The 21,329-nt window shown below is 39.6% G+C and overlaps 1 protein-coding gene across 1 annotated transcript in view; it reads right to left on the bottom strand.

The window, feature by feature from the left end:
- Positions 1–21,329, bottom strand: part of COL6A5 (collagen type VI alpha 5 chain) — a 137,688-nt gene that overhangs the window by 86,466 nt on the left and 29,893 nt on the right. The window contains exons 3-8 of the mRNA XM_009446456.5: positions 20,323–20,922; positions 17,107–17,739; positions 11,783–12,343; positions 8,000–8,554; positions 5,381–5,956; positions 1,682–2,257 (exon numbers count right to left, since the gene is read on the bottom strand). Coding sequence (XP_009444731.3) covers positions 1,682–2,257; positions 5,381–5,956; positions 8,000–8,554; positions 11,783–12,343; positions 17,107–17,739; positions 20,323–20,922 — 3,501 coding nt within the window. The remainder of the gene's footprint in view (positions 1–1,681; positions 2,258–5,380; positions 5,957–7,999; positions 8,555–11,782; positions 12,344–17,106; positions 17,740–20,322; positions 20,923–21,329) is intronic.

The following is a 21,329-nucleotide window of genomic DNA, read 5'->3' as shown; positions in this document are numbered from 1 at the left end:
TGGTGGCTTAAGCCTGTAATCCCAGCACTTTGGGAGGCCGAGGCAGGTGGATCATGAGGTCAGGAGATCGAGATCATCCTGGCTAACACGGTGAAACCCCGTCTCTACTAAAAAATACAAAAATAAAATTAGCCAGGTGTGGTGGCAGGCGCCTGTAGTCCCAGCTATTTGGGAGACTGAGGCAGGAGAATGGCGTGAACCCGGGAGGCAGAGCTTGCAGTGAGCCGAGATCGTGCCACTGCACTCCAGCCTGGGCGACAGAGCGAGACTCCATCTCAAAAAAATAAAAAAAATAAATAAATAAAGTTTTGTGCTGTCTTTTCAGATTATTTAAGTTTTAGAGGTTACAAACACAAATGGCTGCAAAGGCAGGTAGATAAGATAAAAGATTCAATTGGGCAGGGTGTGAGGAAAATGAACTGGAGAACAATGACCCATTTCTGGGTCTGTTCACTGTTCAGTTCCAGCTGAGAGTAGCTATGTGGAAAATGGGGCCTAGTGTTGTCAGATCTTCTGATTTTTCAAAGAGGAGCCTGATGTCAACATTTTTAATGTAGAACCTTCAGTGTGAATGCTGTCAACTAATTTAGCAACTCATCAACGCTGGATGCGACAAACAAACTGCAACTGCAAGCTGCCATTTGGTTACTCTGATCCTGCCCAGGTTGTTCATTTTACAGATGGGGAAACAGTCGTGTGTGGAGGTTGTTGCTGCTGAACCAGAGTTAGAACTCTAGCTTTCTGATTCCAGGCCCTGGGCTCTTTCCACCACTGTAATCTGCCTCCACTTGAGCACCGCAAATGGGACATATAAGATGTGGAGAGTTTGGAAAGACTATCACATTTTGTGAAAGAAGTGATTTCAATCATAATAACTCTAGAAATGTAAGAACTCTAAGGAATTTCTGCATGTTGTGCAAATTCCACAAACTGTTATCATTTGCTACTGCTTCCTTACATGCTGTCCTCTCAACTCCTAGCCTCAAATTTACAGAAGCTGAGTCCCCTGTGGCCACTCTCAGCTGGAGCTGAATAGTGGCATTCCTGTGAGATGCATCATTGTTTTTCAGTTCACTGTCCTCATACTCTGCTCACTTGACTCATCTCCACTACGCACCTGGCCTTTGCAGCCATTTGCCTTTGTGACCTCTGGATTAAATAACCTCTAAGGACAATTCAGATCTTTAGTAGGCTATGATTATATGAATGTAATCATTAAAAGAAGAAAAATACACTGTACACACACACACACACACACACGAGTCCCTTACAAGATGGCTTAACAAAGGTACAACAGTAAAACTTCCAATCAGCAAATGTTTATTTTACTTACTTCCTACTGGATGCAGGGCATTTACTAGGAGGACAGAAATAGGAGAGAGAGATCCAGGTGTTAAAAGGAGAATAAACACTGGATTGCCGTGAGGGAACAGGGCTGACCAGAGGACACAGCCCAGGGGTCCCCTCTAGCCTCTGCACCCTTTCCATGTCTTTGAGGGAGGCTGAGTTATCCAAACTTCCTGGAAGCAGAGAAGTCTTTTCTCATTGCACAATAAGTGAGATATTCTCACTAAACATATGTTCTAAATATATGCTCTGCTACAGCTAGCCCATAAGACACTCTTGGGAAATGGAGAAATGAGAAGTTTCCATGGAAGAAAACCAAACAAGAAGCACTTACTGGTTTTCCCACAGCTCTGGCAGATTTCACGGATGATTCTTTTTTTCACATCCACATTCTTTAATTTATCAAAGTCTTGAAAAGTGATTATTTTTTCAGAATTGCCTGTTATTGGCAGGAGCTGTTCCTTATAAACATTTCCTATGCCCAAAACCAGGACACAAATTCCAAGGTCCTTCAGGGTTTTTACTGCATCTGCCACATCATAGCGAGGATCTCCAGATGTGATAACAACCAAAGTTTGGGGGACACCAGCATTTCTTCTCCCACCAGCATGTAGATTAAACATATTGCTCACTTTTTTAAGGGCAAAGTCAATTCTCGGAAATCCACCGCTCTTGGAGACATTCTGAATTTGAGTCTTCCACTGGGTTTTAGTCAGAGAGTTTTTCAACTCAATAATACTCTGGTAGTTGCTTCCAAATTGAGCCATACCAATTTTCATTCTTTGAGACTGAATGTCAAAATTATCAATTAAGTCTGACAAGAAAGTTGTCATGGTTACAAAATCTGAATTAGATACCCTGTCAGAGCCATCGCAAAGGAAAATCACGTCAGCTTCCTGAAGATGACAGACTGCAATAGAAAAAAGAATAAATTATTTTCCTCATGAATCATTCTAAATTTTTCCTTTCCTCATATACTTAAATTGCTTTACTAAATACTTCAATTGCTTTACATTAGCAAATTGAGATAAGTTAACAAGAGAGAGAATCACTGATCCTCAAAAAGAAGAAAAAATAGCAAGAGGAGGAAAGATAATGGAGTTTTTTTTCAGTTTAATTATTTATACAATCCATTTGAGAAGACACTGAAAGCTAATCAGAGAAAGAAAGTAAGAAGTTTGAATAAATTTCATGTACTCATTAAAAGGTGATTATAAAGGGTAGACGTCCCTTCAAAACACCAAGATTGGGACATTTACCCCATCAAGATAATAGCACTTACTTACTGTACTATTATTAGTACTCCTATTACTATTCATGTTATCACTTTACATTCATATTGAGGAGTAGCATTTTAAAAATGCTTTTGGCATACACTAACAACATTAATATTCACAACCACCTTATGACTAATTATTCTAATTTTACAAATATAGAAATAGAATTCAGAGGTTAAGTGACTCGCCTAAGAGCACACAGTTACTATGGAGTGGAGCTGGTATCTGGACCTCTAGATCCTTTTTACTCTTAAATTTAGCACTTTTTTTCTGCTGCAATGCTTTTTAAAAATATCACGACTCAAATGTTAGAACTTCTCAGAAGAAGTGTGAATGGCTGGTAAACAGAGCATAAGGTCACCTCCCTGAAGTCCAATCTGAAATGTCCCAAAATCAAAGAATGACTTTCTATACTCATTTCCAACCAAACTCAATGGCTGTGGTAGCAGCAGCACTACGGTGATTACTAAAGGTAATTGAGACAGTAGGTTACCCACGGTCACACAATTCCTTGTAAGGGTGGTGTGGCAGACACAAAGATGGGCTGCCCGGATAGACCTGCAAAGAAGAACTTACTCCCCAGCTATGGGAGTATGGGCAGGCGGTAAACAGCTTCTAGCTGTCAGCACTTTCAGGGTCTGTCTCACTATAGAGAGATGCCTTGCCAAAGGTCATGCCCTTCCTAGGGCCGCCACATCCAGGCACTAAGTGGGAAGGGAGTTCTCCCTTAGTCCAGCTGTTTCAGGCTGATGCTGGACAGCTCTCATGGGCGAAATTTGCTTCAGAGCTCTCTGCTAGGTTTGGAGCTTTGTTTAGCCTATGTCACTATTTGAGTTATTTGGTCCATCTTGCTTTCCCCATTTATTTTACAGGTGTGGATCCCTAATAAACATCTTGCATCCCAAACTCCATCTCATCACTACCTCAAAAATGTAGGCATGGGAAATGAGAATAAAACAGCCTCCACATTCATAGGAAAAGACTGTAGTCTTAGTAATGCGCCAGTTTTGGAGGACACCCCAAACAAACGAGATTAAGCCTGCCTGTGGAGCTTGTAGTCTTTTGATAGATACAGATAGGAAAACAGCAAATATGTGTCAAGTGCTACCACCTGGAAAATAGAAGGAGTGAGAGTTGGGGGATACAGTGGGGACATGGGGTCAGGTTTTGGGCCAGGAAACTAGCAAACAAAGACTGAAATTTGACAGAAAAGTGAGACGTAGGCAGGCACAGTGGTGGGCTGGAGTGTTCATGGTGGGCAGGATAGTGTGCACAAAGATGTGGAGGAATTTCAGAAGGACAGGGTAGATTGTGAAGAGGGGAGAGGTGATCAATGAGGTTGGCGAGGTGGGCAGGGTCTAGATAGAGCTCAGGAGTTTGGAAATTGCCCCAAGGGCACAGGGAGGCCTCTGGAAAAACACACACACACACACACACACAAAACACTGTAAGCAGAAGAGTGACCACATCCAGTGTGTAGAAGAAAGAACATTCAGTGTTAAGTGGACTGGAAGGTGTGTCAGGACTGAGGGAGGGGAGCCCACGCTTCAGACTGAGAGTCCAGGGAGAGGATGGAACAGGCAGAAGAACTGGGGTGGTCCTGCTGCCTTGGGAAAAATCATAATTTTCCTTGGATAAAGATGATACCATCATTCAATATCTGAAACCAAGAAGATGAATTAATTGCTTACTTAAGTAAGGTAAAGCTATGGTGGTCAGGCATAGTTTTATTTAGCCAAGCAAATGCTGATCTGACACAGGATTTGAGGTAAGGTTTTGCTTGGAGTTGGACAAGTTACAGATATGGAAGTGGGTTAATGTCAGTCTTAGAAACATGATTTATATTAGTGACAAAAGTGAGCTTCCTGTTGGTAGAAAGGAAGGAATAAAGGAGGAAAGAAACAAGAGGAAGGAGGGAGGAAGGAAGTGAAGAAGAAAGGAAATTCGAGAGTTAATTGTTTCATTTGCCAGATTGGGAGGACTGGGCCAATAACAAACCACAAGAATCCAGACCTTCCAAGTAGGCACAGCAGCCCTTCCCAGATGACTTATCAGTCTCTACTGCTTTTAAGACCACAAGTGGCAAATCTCACCCTGTCCTCACTCAAATGTGATGTCTCCAGCCTACCAACCCCAATGGTAGCTGGTAATCATCTCAGTTCCCTTCCCTCCCTGTTTCTCTCAGCCAGCTTCCATTACCCTACGTTCAACTCTCATATCCTGCCCTCTGCACAGGTGGCACTTACCCAGAAAAGCACATCAGGCCACTTGAATTTTGATGTCTCTCTAGAATGCCTATGATCTCATTTAGAGGGCCCTGGATCTTTGAAGGCAAAAGTCTATCCATTTAAACCATGAAACTTTCCATTTGAGTTTGACCTGAAACTGATGTCCAGTGGCTGCATTGAGACCATTAACCAAATGGAGCACCATGAGCAGCCATTACTTGGGGTAAGGTGAATATGACCCTAAGAAGAATTCCTTTCTGCCAGAAAAAGGCAACAGAGTAGTAAAATGCCACGGAATGCATCTGGAACTTTCCTGTATAATCTCTTCAGTGCATGCTGTGGTGAGAAGGAAACTTTGGGATCTTGTTCAATCAACCCATTTCTTTTAGAGATGAGAAAACTGATAGCCTGAGCAGAGAAATGTTCAGTCCATAACATCCAGGTAATCGGAGACCTGAGACTTATGATTTACTTTTTGTTTAAACTTTTATTGCTACCCCCATAGAAACTTTAAAAGTAACAACTTACCCTCTGGTGCTTCAGTACACGTACGTTCTTGAACAAGTGTGAAAACATCTTTCAGTTTGTCAAAATTATCTACATAGATAGTATTGTTTTTATTCCCTGCCATACCCTCAAGTTCCTTTTGGTTGGCCTTTCCTACACCCACTGCAAAGATGGTGATGCCTTTGTTTCTCAGTTCCAATGCTGTGTCATTGAGCTGATCATGGTCATGGGATTCCCCATCGGTGATGACAATCAGCATCTGCTTCACATTTTGCTTGATGCGGCTGCCATGTTCCTCTGTAAACAGGGCATTTGCATGCTTGAGAGCCTTGGCAGTGTAGGTGTTCCCTCCAGTGTCCCTGCGCTTCCGCAGATTCTCAATTATTGCTGATCTGTTCGAGTATGTATTAAGGTAGAAAAGGATGTTAGGTTGGTCAGAGTATTTGAGGGCTCCAAACTGAACTCGGTCCCTGCCAACATCTGCTTTCTTCACCAAATGGATAGTTAGGTTAATCATGTGATCTTGATATTGTTTTTTTATGCTACCTGAATGATCCAGCACAAACACGACATCTAGTAGTGTAATCCTTTTACAATCTGAAAGAAGATGAAAACAGGAGTCACAAACTTTCTGCAGTGCATTCTACGCAGGGTGCTGAGAAGGGAAGCGAACTGGCATTTGCCATGAGCCTACTATGTGTCAGACACTATATCTCACTTAGTTCTTAGAGGTGGCTGCTGCCATTTTACAGAAAAAAAAAGTCAAGGCTCAGAGAAGTGCAACTTGCCTACATCATGACTCCAAGGACATTTGTACCCTATCTGTATCACTCCAGGTTTGCTGGTCCTTATGCCACACCACTCTATTTTGATATATCTCATTAGAACATGTAATGTCTTTTGCTAAGCAGGCTTTCAACTGAAAGGCAACGTTAGAAGCTAGTTCAGTGCCAATGTAATGGCGAGATATACTGATGTTTGCCAAACTGGCCTGCTATTTCGAAAAGCTCAGGAGCTCACTGTATAAGTTGGTAGTTTTACCCTACTCCCTCTGGCTCCAGGTATCTTTGGACCCTCGGGTATGCAAACCATCCCTGTTTATCATGTCTCTCTGCAGTTATTTATGCTTTTTCCCCTGACCTTTTGAATTAGAACTCAGAAAGAAGTGGCCCCAAGTAGGAGGAGAGCAAAAACTCCTATCACCTTTTCCCTGACCCCAAACCCTCCTCCACATTATAAGACAAGTGACTGTTTTGGCTGGCTTTCCAAAGTGTGGACTCTTTCCCCACTCTTTTCCTTCCCTCAATAACTTATGCACATGTATTCCAAAGATTTGCTTTCTCCACTTTCCACTTGCCTAGCTAATTGTCAACTCTTATTTCTAATAATAAAGTCTCAAATTTTTAATTTTCTGACACTGCGAATGTCCCCAGGCTGTATCTGTAAAAACCTTGGTCAACGACCCACTGAGAACTGGTGACTAGTCATGACCTGATAGTTAGGAGACAATCTAATGCATGAGTCAGCTGAATTTCAGGTTATGCTGTAGACAGGGCCTCCACATTTACATTAATCAAAATGAAGAAATGCCAAGAAGAGCCTTGCAGATTTCAAAGTTGAAGCTATAGCCTTTAGGTACACCTCTCAACATTATCAAGAGTTTTGGAATCACTGCCATCTTTGGGGGAAGAAGAAAATTCCAATTAAGCTGTTACCAAGGAAACTTTAGAACTATCACCTAACACTTTAGCATTTATAAGACATTATGTTAAGTTTCTGAAAATTCCACATGCATAATTTTGACGAATAAAGTCCAATGAAAATCTCTATGTTGCCACAGAAACAACACAAAACAAACTTACTTGGGTTTGTTTTCTTAGTTGTATCCAAAACACAGAAAATAGCACATGATAGATTTAAAAACATAGGTGTTTTAGTCTATGTGTGGATTGAGAGAAAGCTCTCATTCAAAAGACATTAAAATTGATAGGCTCAAACTGAAGGTTGCACAATACAATTTTAAAAGTACTACAATTTGTAAGAATCAAATGATGACCCCAAGTAATCAGAAAAGTGACAAATTACAATTTTTCAAAGGGATGGATACATGAACAGGCAAATATAAAATATCCGGTTGATAGAGGTTAAGAATAATAATGTGAAGTAATGAAAATAAACTATCTTTAAAATACCCAGAGTTTTCTTGGTGCGTGGTGCTTAGGATACTAGATATAATTTAACTAAAAGAAAGATGAATTTGTATTTCTAGTTATTTTCTGCTTAACAATGGTCATAGATAGCCAAGAAACAATTCTAGAAAATCATTTGGGATTAAAAACTGGCTCTAGAAAATCCAGGCATGTGGGTATTAAAGATTTGGAAGTTTAAAGTAAAATTCTGGGATCTTTTTGGAACATATTTGAAGTCACCAATGCCATACTAACTTGTGCCAAACTAGATGCCAAAATTGTTAGTCTGAAACATTCCTGGAGGTCACAGGCATTTTAATATTACATAAAGAAGACCAAAACTTAACACTGAAGTCCAGGTGGAGGCCAGGGCCAGAGTGCCATTCACTGTTTCTCATTATAAAGTCAACAGCTCACATCTTTAGTCCTGACAGATAACAGGGACACTTACCATGGAGAGCACACACATGAAAGATAAGTTTCCTTTCTAGTGCCTTTAGATGATCGAAGTTCTCAACATGAAAAACTAGGCTGCTATCCCCACTGATCTCTTCTAGCTGAGATCTATTGGCATTGTATACTCCTACAGAGAAGATGGTCACATCTTTGCCCCGAAGAATTCTAGCAGGATCTCTCACATCATCCTGCGCTACTCCATCTGTGATGAGGATGAGAAATTTTTTGGCCCCCAAACGGGCCCCCTTGGAGTGGGTGAAGTATTGACCTACAAAATTTAGTGCCTTTCCAGTTAAAGTGCCTTCATTGATGAGAAACATTCTATCTATTGCATCAGAAATTTCTTGCTGTGTAAAGTATCTATTAAGCTGGAACTCTTCCTTAGTTTTATCACTGAACTGAACAACACCAATCTGGGTTTTGTCTGCACCAATTTGAATTTTAGTTAACAGGTTTTTCATGAAGATTTTCATTTTCCTAAAATTTTCATTTCCTATACTCCAAGAACTGTCCACCAGAAACATGATGTCAGCCTTCATGTCTTCACATCCTGCATGTTATAAAAAAAAAAAGACCAGAAATAACCAGGTTGGAAAGTTTCTCATGAAGTAACATTAAGGCAGAAACAAATGCATTAATGAGAAAACGTTGAAAATTAACTCAAGCAACTGTTGTTATGTTTGAAAATTGTATTTGCTTCTTTAGTAGAAGCTGGTTGACTAGAACCTTGAATCAGAAATGCAACTTCCAAAATGTGTATTTATTCATACATGCATGCATGCATGCATAACTCATTTATTCATATTTCATTCATTCATTCATTCATTCAATCATAATTTTGAGTTGTATAAAATGCCAGGCATCCAGCCATGTGTTAAGGATGCAGCAGTGATACAAAAAAGGAACCAGAGCCAAAGCAATCAATTCCTTGCACTCATAGTACTAACACTCCAGGGTTTTATGTATATTCTGGAGAAACACAATTTCAAATAATTTTTAAATAGCATTATTTTCTGGGATAATTCTAAGTGATTTCATAAACCCTATAAATCAATATTAGAAATTGGAGAAAAAGTTTTTACTAGAGATAAGTGCTTCAGTAAGCACATACTCATTCAACATGGACTGTTCCTTTATACATAATATTTGTAGACAGCCTACTGATTGGAAATGAACATACAGACATGTGTATATATATACACACATATATACACACATATGTATGTTCATTGTTCTATGTATAATATAGACATATGTACATATATAAAACCAATTTCTATAATCTATTAAAAACAATATTATTAATTCATGATACATATGTTGTGTATATATATAATATGCAAATATATTGTCTTTAGCATGTATCTTTTTAGTCTTAATCCCTTTTGTCTATCTGTAATCTCTGCCATCCTCTTACAGTTTCTCCCTCAACACTCTGAAGTCTGTCCCATACTTCTTGAAAATAAACATAGCATCAGCCATATATTTAAAAAATGAAAAGATGTTAACTATTACTTAATAAATGTGTAAGGTCACATTCTGATCCACCAGGAGGACTACACCACCATTTTAAGATTCAAGCTGCCGTGGAACCATCTTGAAAGTCATGAGAGGAGAAATTGCTGAAGATGTTTGTGGCCTTGACAGAGTGCCCTTGACCACTGTAGTGAAGTGTGAAAGATTCTCTTCCATGTAACACCTATAAAAGAAATAGGCTTCTACATACAGTTTAGTATTCACAGGATCTACCTCCTGGTATCTATTTGTGACAGAAACTACTTAATGTCCCTGAATATCTAGCTTTCCATTCTTCTATGTTAATAAAATTTTAGATAGGCAGATGATTGCCCATCTAAAGATTGTATTTCCCAGCCTTCCTTGAAGCTAGCTGTGGCCTTGTGTCTAAGTTTTAACCAAAAGGTATGAGCAAAAGTGATCTGGCCACTTCTGGGTCTTACCATTGAAACAGTTGAGTGTGGTAGGCTCCCTTGGTCCTTTCTCCCTTTCCATGGATGGAAGGTGATAAGAACTGAATCTTCAGTTTTGACCTAAAGATGGAAGCTATGTGTTGAGGATGGAACAGCCTCTCTACTAGACCTGGACTATTCACCCTAAAGTATTATGTAAGAGAAAAATAATATTCTGTACTGTGTAGTCTGGGGTCTTTTTGCTATTGCAGCTTAACCTGTACCCTACTAATACACTGTGCCTCACTCCATCTGCGTCTGCTCTGAGACTCCTTAGTTTTTTCTAGCTCCACAAGCTTTGGCTCCTTTGTTTTCCTGCTTCTCTGTTAGCCATTTTATAACTCATTTCCTTGTCCACAACTTATCTCCTCCTCCAGGCATGCCAGTGCTCAGGCTGACTACTTCAACTGCAACTACCTGAAGTGCAAGGGATGTACTGTACCTCCCTAGATTCGTCCAGGACCTTCTCCCTTGAAAGGATCTGAGATACAACCTACTTTATGCTTCCTGGAATCCTTTTACTTTTCTTAGCATCAACTCCAGGAAACATTGGGGAATCTTTTATTCTTGCACTCTTTCTAAGACGCCCTAAAGACCCAACTCTGTTACTGTCCATAACAGGGAGAAAAATGAACAAAATTGTTACTTAGGATTTGTTGTTAATGCTATTTATTTGCTTACTTATTTTTTATTTTTGTTTTTCAGTGGCTCAGAGAAAATTCAAACACGTTTTCACTTTAGTAAGTTCAAATAAGTGAGAATTCTCTTCCTTTCCTCATCGGTGAACACCTTAACCACCTTCTGCAACAGCTAACTTTTTTGTAGCGCTTACTATGTTCCAGGCACTCCTCTAACTGCTCCACGTGCGTTATCACCATTAAGCTTCACAATAAGCCTACAAACAAGGAAACCAAGGCAAGTAGACAGTAACTTATTCAAGGTCATGGCTAATCAGTGGTAAAGCTAGGGTGTGAACCTTGACTCTGACTCTAGCATCTTTCCTCTTTACCAGTAAACTAATGTGCTTCTCAGCAGGCAATATTTTCATGTGCTAATACTGGCAATCAACACATACCATCTTGAACTAGTAAGTGGTGTAAGTGGCCATTATTAATAATATAAATAAAAAAACAACCAGATATAGAAATTTGCAAATTGTTTCTCCTAACTTTTGGTACTTAATCTCTAATTAGAACAAAAATGCAAGTATGTGTTTTTGTTGTAAATAAAAATGAACAATTATTACATATATACTTGATATGCATTTAATATAAAAATAATGGTTGGCATTTATGGTGCTCAACTTATAAGGATTCTCTGATGTAGGTGTTATCCTCATTTTATAAATGACAATGTTCCAGGCTCAAGTGGAAGTATGTGAGTCAAACCCTAAGCTATCTAGAGCCAAAGTCCATTTTCCTTTCACTGTACCCACCTGTGCACACACAAACACTGTACTTCCCCCGTACTTATTTATGTATGCACATACATATACACACACACACACCTCCCATGCAGAATAGAATCTCTCTCACTCCACAGCAGTGGGCTTTGTCAAGGCCCCAACATTCTTAGAAACCTTCCCACTTATGACTTCCAAGATGGCCTTGGGGCAACTGTTTATAGAGAGATTCTCCAGTCTTGGCATTTGGTTTAAAAGTGAGGGGCTGAATCCCTCCACGGTAATAAAGGAAGCTAGCAAAATGTTATCAGGACAACTGGTCACATCAGGCCTTGTCTCAGTCTGGCCATTAATCTGCCTAAAGCAATTGATGAAATGTGGAGAATAAAGCCTTTTTCGTGTTGCTTACCTTTTTCAGCGCAGATTTCACGAATGACTTCATTTTTTATGCTTTTCAAAGCATCAAAGTTCTGCCCAAAGCTAACCCTTTCTTCTTTCCCAGCAATTTCTTGCAGTTCTGTTTTATTAGCTGCCCCAATGCCAACTGCATGAACAGTGATTTGCTCAGCCCTTAGTCTCTTAGCAGGTTCCACGACTCTGTCTGTGGACATCCCATCAGTCAACACAATGAGGTAACAGGGAACCTTGCTCATTCTATCCTTCATTCCATTTTTTATTATTTGCAGTATGTAATCCAGAGCTTTCCCAGTATAAGTTCCACCAGTTAGTTGCTTAATGTTAAAAATAGCCTTTCTTAAGTCAATGTCATTAGAATAGTCAGTGACATAAAATTCCACTTCTGTGTCATCTGAATACTGCACAACTCCAACTCGGACTTTGTCTGGGCCAATGCTAAACATTTCTGTCACTTCCAACATAAATCTCTTGATCTGCTCAAACTGTTTCTCCTGGATGCTGCTTGAGCCATCAATGAGGAAATGGATATCAGCCTCTTTTGTATCCACACAGCCTGAAAAAAAAAGTGCATTCTCTGTAAAATAGAGAACCTAGAGAGAACTTTGCAAGAGGGTTTGTGAAGGAACATGAGGCTGAGGCATTTCTAAAGAATGAAGACTTCGTTTTTGCATAGAGCCTGCACACTTCATTAAGCACAGTCATGCCCATTTTCTCCTTTGAAATTTACAACACCTTGTGAGAAAATTGAAACAGGGCAAAATGTAGTGGTTTGTCTAAGGTCATATAACCAGTAAATTAAAGAGTAAAGACCAAATTCCAGAGACTCCAGGCTCCAAGTTAAATAGTTTTTCTAGCATTGACACCTGCCTTCTTAGACAGTTTATGTCCTATCATTTCTTGAAAAAAGGCATGGGATTGACAATCTTCTATTCTTACTTCACCAATAATCTCTTCTTTCCAGACCAACTAGAATAAGATATTTAAATATAAACTTAGATCATATTATTCTACCTCTTAAATGATCTATCATTGCATTTGGAACTTAAAAACTAAAACTTGGCCTTATCTTGTCTCCTGCTTTTCTCTCTGACCCTATTTCCAGCAATTCTTCGTCTCCCTCACTGTGTTCCAACCACATTGGGCTTCATTCTGTCTTTAGAACATGTCCCTGGGTCTTTGCATGTGCCCTCCTCTCTTCTTGAAATATTATTTGCCCCAAATATCCACATGGCTGCTTCCTTCTCATCATGGATGTCATCAAGTCATCTCTTTAAAAAGGTCTTCTCCTTATCTAAAGCACACCTGTCATTGTCTATCTTCTTACAGTGTTTATTTTCTTTATGTTACTTTCTGAAGTTACCTTCTTCATTTGTTCATGAGCATGGCCTGTTTCTTACCACAGAATGTAATCCATGAGGACAAAGATTTTGTTTATTTTTCGGCTTCTGCCCAGTAGGCCTGGCACATCATAGGAGTTCAGTTTGTTTTTTTTAATAAAAGACTTCTCAATGTTCCTTCCTTTGTTAAGCTGAATCTATGAAAAACTATTTTTGCTTTCTTAGTAGTCTATTTACTACTTTATGTAGACATTCACAGAAACTGGGTAAGAGAAAGAACATATTTTCAAAATTTTGGGTTATGTGTGTCATTATCTGGTTTTCTTGACAGCTCTTAGGTAAATTATAGCTACTGACACTACTTCAGCCCATGGCAGTTGCTCCTTAGGAAATCAGATATACTGAAAAGAAGTCTGACCCTGAGAAATGAACTATAAAATCAATACATAAAGCATTAGGGCAAAGATAAGCGGTTATCTGCAAAAGACAGGGTTGATCCCAGGCCAACAAAACTTGAAAGTAACCGGAATGCATTAATTTATATATCTGATAAAGAAGAATTAAATGTTCAGCAAAAGAAAGGTAGTGGTGATTAGCAATGAGGGAGAGAAAAAGGTGAGTAGGTAACTGTAGCAATGCCCATTCATCCCTGCCTAGGGCTGTGCTATCCAATACACGAGCCACTAGTCACATGTTGCTATTAAAATGTAAATCTAAACTATCCAACATTAAATAAAATTAAAAGTCATCTCCTTGAGTACACTAGCTACATTTCAAGTGCTTAACAGCTCCATATAACTAGCAGCTACCCTATTAGCATAGATACAGAATATTTCTATCATTACAAAATTTCAATTAAACACTGCCAAAGAATGTGTCCCTTGGCTCAAGGCCTCACCTGTGCATTCATATATACAGATACATATATAAATATAGATGTATGTATTTGATTTTAAAGTAGAAACATCTGCCCAATTGGATGCTACTAAACATTTCAATTGTAAAACTACAGTAACTCTCTTGTTCTGATTCCACAACCCCAAGCAGAGTTTTGATTGCAATTTAGCTTCTAATTTGGCATATCTATAGGGAGAGAATGTACCACTTGGAAGATGTGAATGTCCAAGCCCCTGGGCATTGATAGCTCTCATTTTTACATAGATAATTGTCATTCTTTTTCTATACATCAGTCGCTTGAGTTTGGTTAATGTGAATTTTGCCTTGATTTAATGAAGTTTTATGGAATAAAAACTGAACACTTAGTATGTGCCAGATGTAGTAGATATAGCAGGGACTAAGCCAGATATAGATTGTTTCTCTGAGCGTTGATCATTCTGAAATTGCAAAGCTGGCCACCACACTCTAGATCACAGAAACTTCCCTAAGGTAGTAGGTCTTAAATGTTGCTAGCCTGAATTCATTAGGGAGCTCACTAAAATGCATGGGCCCAGGCCCTACCCTCAGAGACCAATTCAGTAGTTTTAGAGTGATGCTTGGGCAACTGAATTATTAACAAGCTCCTCAAAAGACCCTAATTAAGTTTACAACAGACACTATTGGTGTTTTCACCTGTATTTTCTCAAATTTCTTACCATTTTTTATGCAAACTGGCTGCTAGTGCTTTGCTTTAACTCCCAATAGCAAATGCTATATCTGTAGGTGAGCTGCCCCTGAGTTTCTGGAAACTCCTTTGCCTGGCACTTGAACCAGGAGTGTCCAGAAATTTACATTCCCTGCATGTGCTTAAATGTAAATTCTCTAGTTATGTTTTTTGTGTTTTTTTTGTTGTTGTTGTTGTTTGTTTGTTTGTTTTCCTTGCCTGGGACAACTCTGATGCTTGATATACACTATCTCTATAATGACACCATGGAATTGAGCCAAGGTTACTATCCATAGGACTTTTCTTATTGTCCTTTCCTTCCTGTTCCCATTTCCTCATTTTCATACCAATCTCCGTTTTTTTTTTCTGGTTACATTTCCTAATATATCAATTTCATGTGAATTTTTGCCAGGCATCTGCTTCTGAGGAGCCCAACTTAAGTCAGGTACCAACATTTTAAAACAATTGGATTACTAAGGAGTTACATAGTGAGGCCTTGTGCCCTAGCTTTGGTCCCATATCTTCCCATTTACAATTTCTATAATTACAATAATAATTTTTTGTGGCATCATTGCAAACTCCCGAAAGAGACTATGCCACATATCCCTCCTATGGCCTAGTAACAGTATTAGATTGAAGCTGGTCTGAGTTCAAAATTAGCCTTTAATATCATTGGAACATTAAAATTCCTTTCCATGTTGTGTGCTGCCAAATTCCAGTTTCAATTGCCTGGAAGCATTTTCTCTACAGAGAAAATGTGTGAGGACAGTAGGTATCTCAGAATTAGATGAGCTCAAAGTCATATTAAGTATCTCTCGGCATGTACCTTTGAAAAGAGCTCTGTAAAACTATAGCAGATTCACAAAGAATCTTAACTAGGAGATCCTTCACTGGAATGATAGAAGAAAAAAATAGACAGGATCTAAATGTCAGAAAATAACCATGATTGTGCATAAAAATACAGGTAAAAGGATGTCCCTGCAAGACTTTTATAAAAACAAAACATTGGCCTATATATCCGACAATTTAAGATATGTTTTAAAAAATACGGTATATCCATTATATGGAATATTTTTCTCAACCTAAAGGAATGTTTCAAAAGAGTATTTAAGGAAACAGACAAAAGATCATAATATCAAGTTGATGGAAAAGTGGGTAAGGCAGATATTACTAGTTATCTCCAATATCCATTTTCTCCTTCTTCTACACCAATTGAACCACCAGTTTTAACCTAGGTGCTTGGCTTCCCCAAATAAAGGTCACATTTCCCAGCTTCCATTTTTATAACTTAGGTGTGGCATGTGACCAAGTACTGGCCAATGGGATGTAAGCAGAAATGGCACATATAACTCTTGGGAGCATCCTTGAAGAAAAGGTGAAGAGGCCTGGCGCTTTTTCTTCCCTTTTGTCTTTCTTGATTTCTGGATGTGAGGGTGATGCCTGGAGCCATTATTTTGGACAACGATCCTAGGAATTAAGACCACGAACAGCAAAAAATAATGTGGAAAAAGACAGGGTCTCTGACGCTGTGGTGTATCAGACTAGCTCAGTCTACCTACCTCTGGACTTATTTGTGAAACAGAAAAAATAATCTTACCCTCTTTCAATTACTGTAATTTTGGTTTCTTCTGTTGGTCACACCCAAATATAGTTGTAACTAATAAAAGTTACCCAATTGTCTATGCCTACACTGTTCAATATGACAGCCACTAGACACACCTGGCTATTAAAATGAATTAAAACTACATGACATTTAAAATTCAGTTCCTCCATCACACTAGCCACATTTCAAGTGCTCAGTAGTCACACGTAGCTGGTGGCTGACCTAGTGGACAGTGCAGATAAAGAACATTTCCAGCATCATAGAAAGGGCTGTTGGACAGCACTGATATATACAATGTGATATCATTTTTAAAAACTCTGTATTTGTCTGTGTGTGCATGAATGAAAGGAAGACAGAGAGGGAGAGAGGGGTGAGGGATGAGAGAATGGAGGAAGAGAAAGAGAGAGGGACAGAAGAGACTAAAGACAACAGAAAAAAAGTATTAATGGTTTTATCTGAAGATAGAATTACAGGTGATTCTATTTTCTTCTGTATGTCAAGCCATACTATTACAATATTTTATAATTAACATATATTTTACATTTTATTGAGGTGTGATTTATATGTTATAAAATTGACCTCTTGTAAGTGTATTGTTCAATGATTTTTGGCAAATGTTTGAAGTTGTATGGGCATCACCAAAATCCAGCTTTAGAACATTCCCACAACTCCTGAAAGTTCCTTTATCCAATTACAGTTGATCCTCACTCCCACCCTAGTCCTAGGTAACCACTTATATTAATTTTATAATTAGAAAAGTATTTTAAAAAACATACCAGTTTTATCAAGATTCCTTTGTTCAGCATAAGTAGAAATTTGGGACCATATTTCATTCTGGAGCTTTTTCAGGAACTTTTTACTGTAAGTTTCTAAGTCTGCATAGGACTTCAGCGTGGAAATTGTCTGTTCTGGAGGATAAGACACTATTTCTTCTAACTGGGTATTGTTAGCCCCTTGGATGCTCAAGGCAAACACGTTTACATCCTCCAGTCGAAGGTTCAGTGCAGCATCATGCACCTCATCATCTGATGGTCTGTGGGTGACCAGAACTGCAATCTGAGGCACTCCTTGTGCTCTTCTGCTGCCATATGACTCTGAGAAGCCGTCTCTTCTCATCTGATCAATGGCAGCCCCTGTATTGGATTTCCCAACTTGGATAGAAAGATTCTTGATTTGCTGCTGAAATTCAGATTGGGTTGTGCTTGATTTAAGAAATGAAATAGTCTTGGCACTATTGCTGTAACTCATCAGTCCAAGTCGCATGCAATTTTCCTTCACATCCATGGAGCTGGTAATGTTCTCAAGGAAGGTCTGAAGATGCCTTAAATTTCCTCCGGTCCCAAGTGACTCATCCACCAGGAACACGAGGTCAGCAAGTGAATCTTTCTGACAGGATATGGGGAAGTGAACTACGCAGAGAGAAAATGTGTGAGGATTAGTATAAACCACTGGCCCGGAGAGAAAAAGGTACTTTTTACATTATCAAGCACATTAGTTAGAATAGAGGTAGTCATGATGGATGTAGACAGCATCGTTTTCTTTTAGTGAACAAAAGATCAAAATTCTAAACAAGACTTACAAGGTTGTTGACTTCAAAAGCTTTCCATATGCTGTTCCCTCTGAAGAATGCTTCTGACCAATTTCCCTACCACATCCCATGACCACCACCACTATTATCTCCATGACCACCATCACCACTTGTATGATCACCACCACCACTGCCGTCACTTCCACCTCCACCACGACCACCACCATCATCACCACTATCTTCAATACTAGTGAAGTGAAGGAACCACCATGTCCACCATCACCGCTACCTTTACCACTGCCACCACCATTCTCAAGAACTGGGATGCAGGGATGAGTTAGCAGAAATATCTCTTACTACAGGGAGTTCACATTCTCTGGGGAGGGCAGATAGCTAGATTGTATTATTTCACACAGTAATAAGTGCTAGCAAGGAAATAAAACAGGTGACTTGACTGAGTGACTACACTGTGGTTAAGGGAGGGTTAACTTACCTAAGACATGAAGAAATCAGGAAAGACCTCTCTGAGAGGATCACATGTGGGTTGAGAAATGACTGAAGAGAAGAATTCAGCCACATGGAGTTCTGAAGGAAGAGGAATTCCGGCAGATAGAACAGCAAGAGGTGGGAACAAGCAAGAAGTCCAGAGTAGTTGGAGCCCATGAATGAGGGGAAACATTGACGGATGAGGCCAGAGGGAAGCAGGGCCCAGATCTTCTGGGAGTCACATGATCTTATTTAAATATTTTAAATACCACTCCAGTTGCTGAGAGGAAATAATGAATTCAGGGATAATAATTAAGAAACAATGGCCCTAGTCCAGGAAAGAGATAATGATTCTTGGCCAAGTATTACAGCTGCTAAGATGGAATGACAAGGATAGTTTTGATACATGACTTAGAGGTAGAACAGAAAGCTGGATAAATTGCATGTGAGTATTGACAACAAAAGAGGAAGTGGTGAAAACTCCTGGGTTTTTGGCCTGAACAACTGAGTGAATGGTGGTGGTGTCTTTTTTTCAAGATAGGGAAGATAGTGAGAAAAACAAGTTACAGGGGGGATTTGTGTTCTGTTTCAGACATGGTAAGTTTGAGAAACTACTGAGTATTGAAGAGGAGATGCCAGGTAAGCAGTTGGTTATACAAATTTGGAATCTAAGGGAAAGTACACCGTATTCACATAAAACATAGACTCCAAGCACAGCTGGATGAACTGCAGCTGTGGAAAGCATAGCCAAGAGATAAGCTCAACCTTGCCAAGAACTACCCATCTGTGAGTTCTTAGAAGGCAGAAAGCATGTCTTACTTATCCCTATCCCTCCAGTACCTGGTGCCTGGTGAGAGCTCAAAAATATTTATGGAATTAAAAATAATCCTCATAAATCTACCAATCTACTCTGAAATCCCATAGTTAGCTAAAACAAACTCCAAGAATGACCTTCTCAGGTTAGTATTTATTTGCAAATAGTTGTTACTATTAATAATAGTAAACAGTGTGCCAAATGCCATACAAGTCACCTCACTCATATTATATGATAGACACTATTATCCTCACTTTACAGGTAAGGAAACTGATGCTCAGGGTTAAGTAAGGGACTCAATGTCCTAAGTGGCCAAGCCAGGGTTTGAACTCAGACCTTCCTGACTCCGAAGTCTTTGCTCCTAACCTCTCAAAGTCCAGGATGGGACAACACAGCAGATGCAGGGCTCAACACAGCAGAATGCAGTCCACTGCATTGCATTACTGCACCACTGAGGGCATCCCCTCTTCTTCCTGGTCAAACACAAAATATGAACATGTACTAATAGTGTCTCATTCTAAGGTTATCATTCTTCTCACTGAGTATCACTATATATCAGTTCACAAGCATTTATTGAATATTTATTGTGAGTCTCATACTGTAACAAGATGGTGAAGGAAAGAGAATAGACAGTGATCCTATTTCTTTATCTGTAAGATCCTCATGTATTAATTCATTGAGAAATAGAACACCAGCTCATTGTCAGGCACTGTACTTGGCACAAAGGACAGAGAGATAAGTTGTCAATCCTGCCCTCATGTGCTACCTGTTTCTTGCTTCGTGGTGGTGGGGAAGGGAAGGAGGACAAACACAGAAATGGATAGTTACAGGAAGTACTGCTGTCATAAGCTGTGTGCAAGGAACCGAAACCCAAAAAGAAATTAGAAAGGAAAGATTCCAAGAGGAAAAGAATGTAGGGATGAGATTTAAATGATGACAGGAGTTATTCAAGCTATAAGAAAGCAAAGGAGTGCAATAAGATAGAGCTCTTGTCAGAAAAAATGGCATAAGCAAAGGCAGAAGCGAGTAGGTATGATGTGTAGAAGTTTCCAATACTTCAACATGGCTAATCATGAAAACCTAACATGAGTTGCAAGAGGTGAGAGTGGACAGATGTAGACCCACCTGGGGATCAGGCACCTCTTCAACCAAGGGTTTCCTTACCTTGCATATCAGCATCGACGGCTCCCTCCTTATACTTGGTTACATCCTTGATGATCTGTGTCATGTTTTGGGAAAATGTGCTGAGGTCTCTGATTGTCCGAAGGTTGAAATGGAAATGGGACGTGGCCATGGCCTTCAGATTTTCCTCAGAAGCTTCCTGCACCCCCACGGAGATAATTTTCACCCCGTCTTTCTGCAGGGCTTTCGAAGCCCCTTCCACTTCATCCTCAGACTCAGCCGAAGCCAGGACCACCAAAATTGGGGGAAACTGTTTCCTGTCTCTCCCATTTGTGGGTGCAGAGAAGTAGGTCCTATGAGCCTCCTGAAGAGCCTTTCCTATCTGCAGGGACCCGCCAATGAACTGAAAGTTCTTCTTGAGGTGGTTCAGCATGGGGCTTCTGCCTTCGAAGGTGCTCAGATGGAATTCACTGTGAAACTCGTCGCTGTACTGGGCCAGGGCTACACGGTATTTGTTGGCCTCTATGGGGAGACTGTTGATCATTTTGCTGATGAACGTTTTCACGAATGGGAATGACTTAGGTCCCAGGTGATCGGAGCTGTCCACCAGAAACACAACATCTGCATACACAGGGCCTGGCCCTATCAAAATAAAATAACAACAAGCAAAAACAAAGTTATCATTCAACCTTTATATTTTAGACCACAATACTTATTTAAGACTATGTGCTGGTGTTAAGTGTATATCAGAATCCCAAGAAAAGTGTCTTCCGGAGGTCAAACAGAAGAAAATATAATTGCCTTTGCTAAAATGTCAAACAGAAGGGCTTTAGTAAAGTTAGCCAACAGATATACAAGAGACAATAAACTTCTTTTCTTTTTTAGTTCTGGAACCCCAAATTCTGATATTGTACCAACTCAGAAAGTCCCTGACTGGACTGGTTTTGCTGTGTCCCTACCCAAATCTCATCTTGAATTATAGCTCCCATAATCCCCATGTGTCATGGGAGGGACCCAATAGGAGGTAATTGAATCATGGAGGTGCTTAC

The sequence above is a fragment of the Pan troglodytes genome, chromosome 2, assembly GCF_028858775.2.
Source record: "Pan troglodytes isolate AG18354 chromosome 2, NHGRI_mPanTro3-v2.0_pri, whole genome shotgun sequence".
Lineage (NCBI taxonomy): Eukaryota > Metazoa > Chordata > Mammalia > Primates > Hominidae > Pan > Pan troglodytes.
Note: the sequence above shows the minus strand (reverse complement) of the source record. Positions and strands in the feature narration are given on the sequence as shown.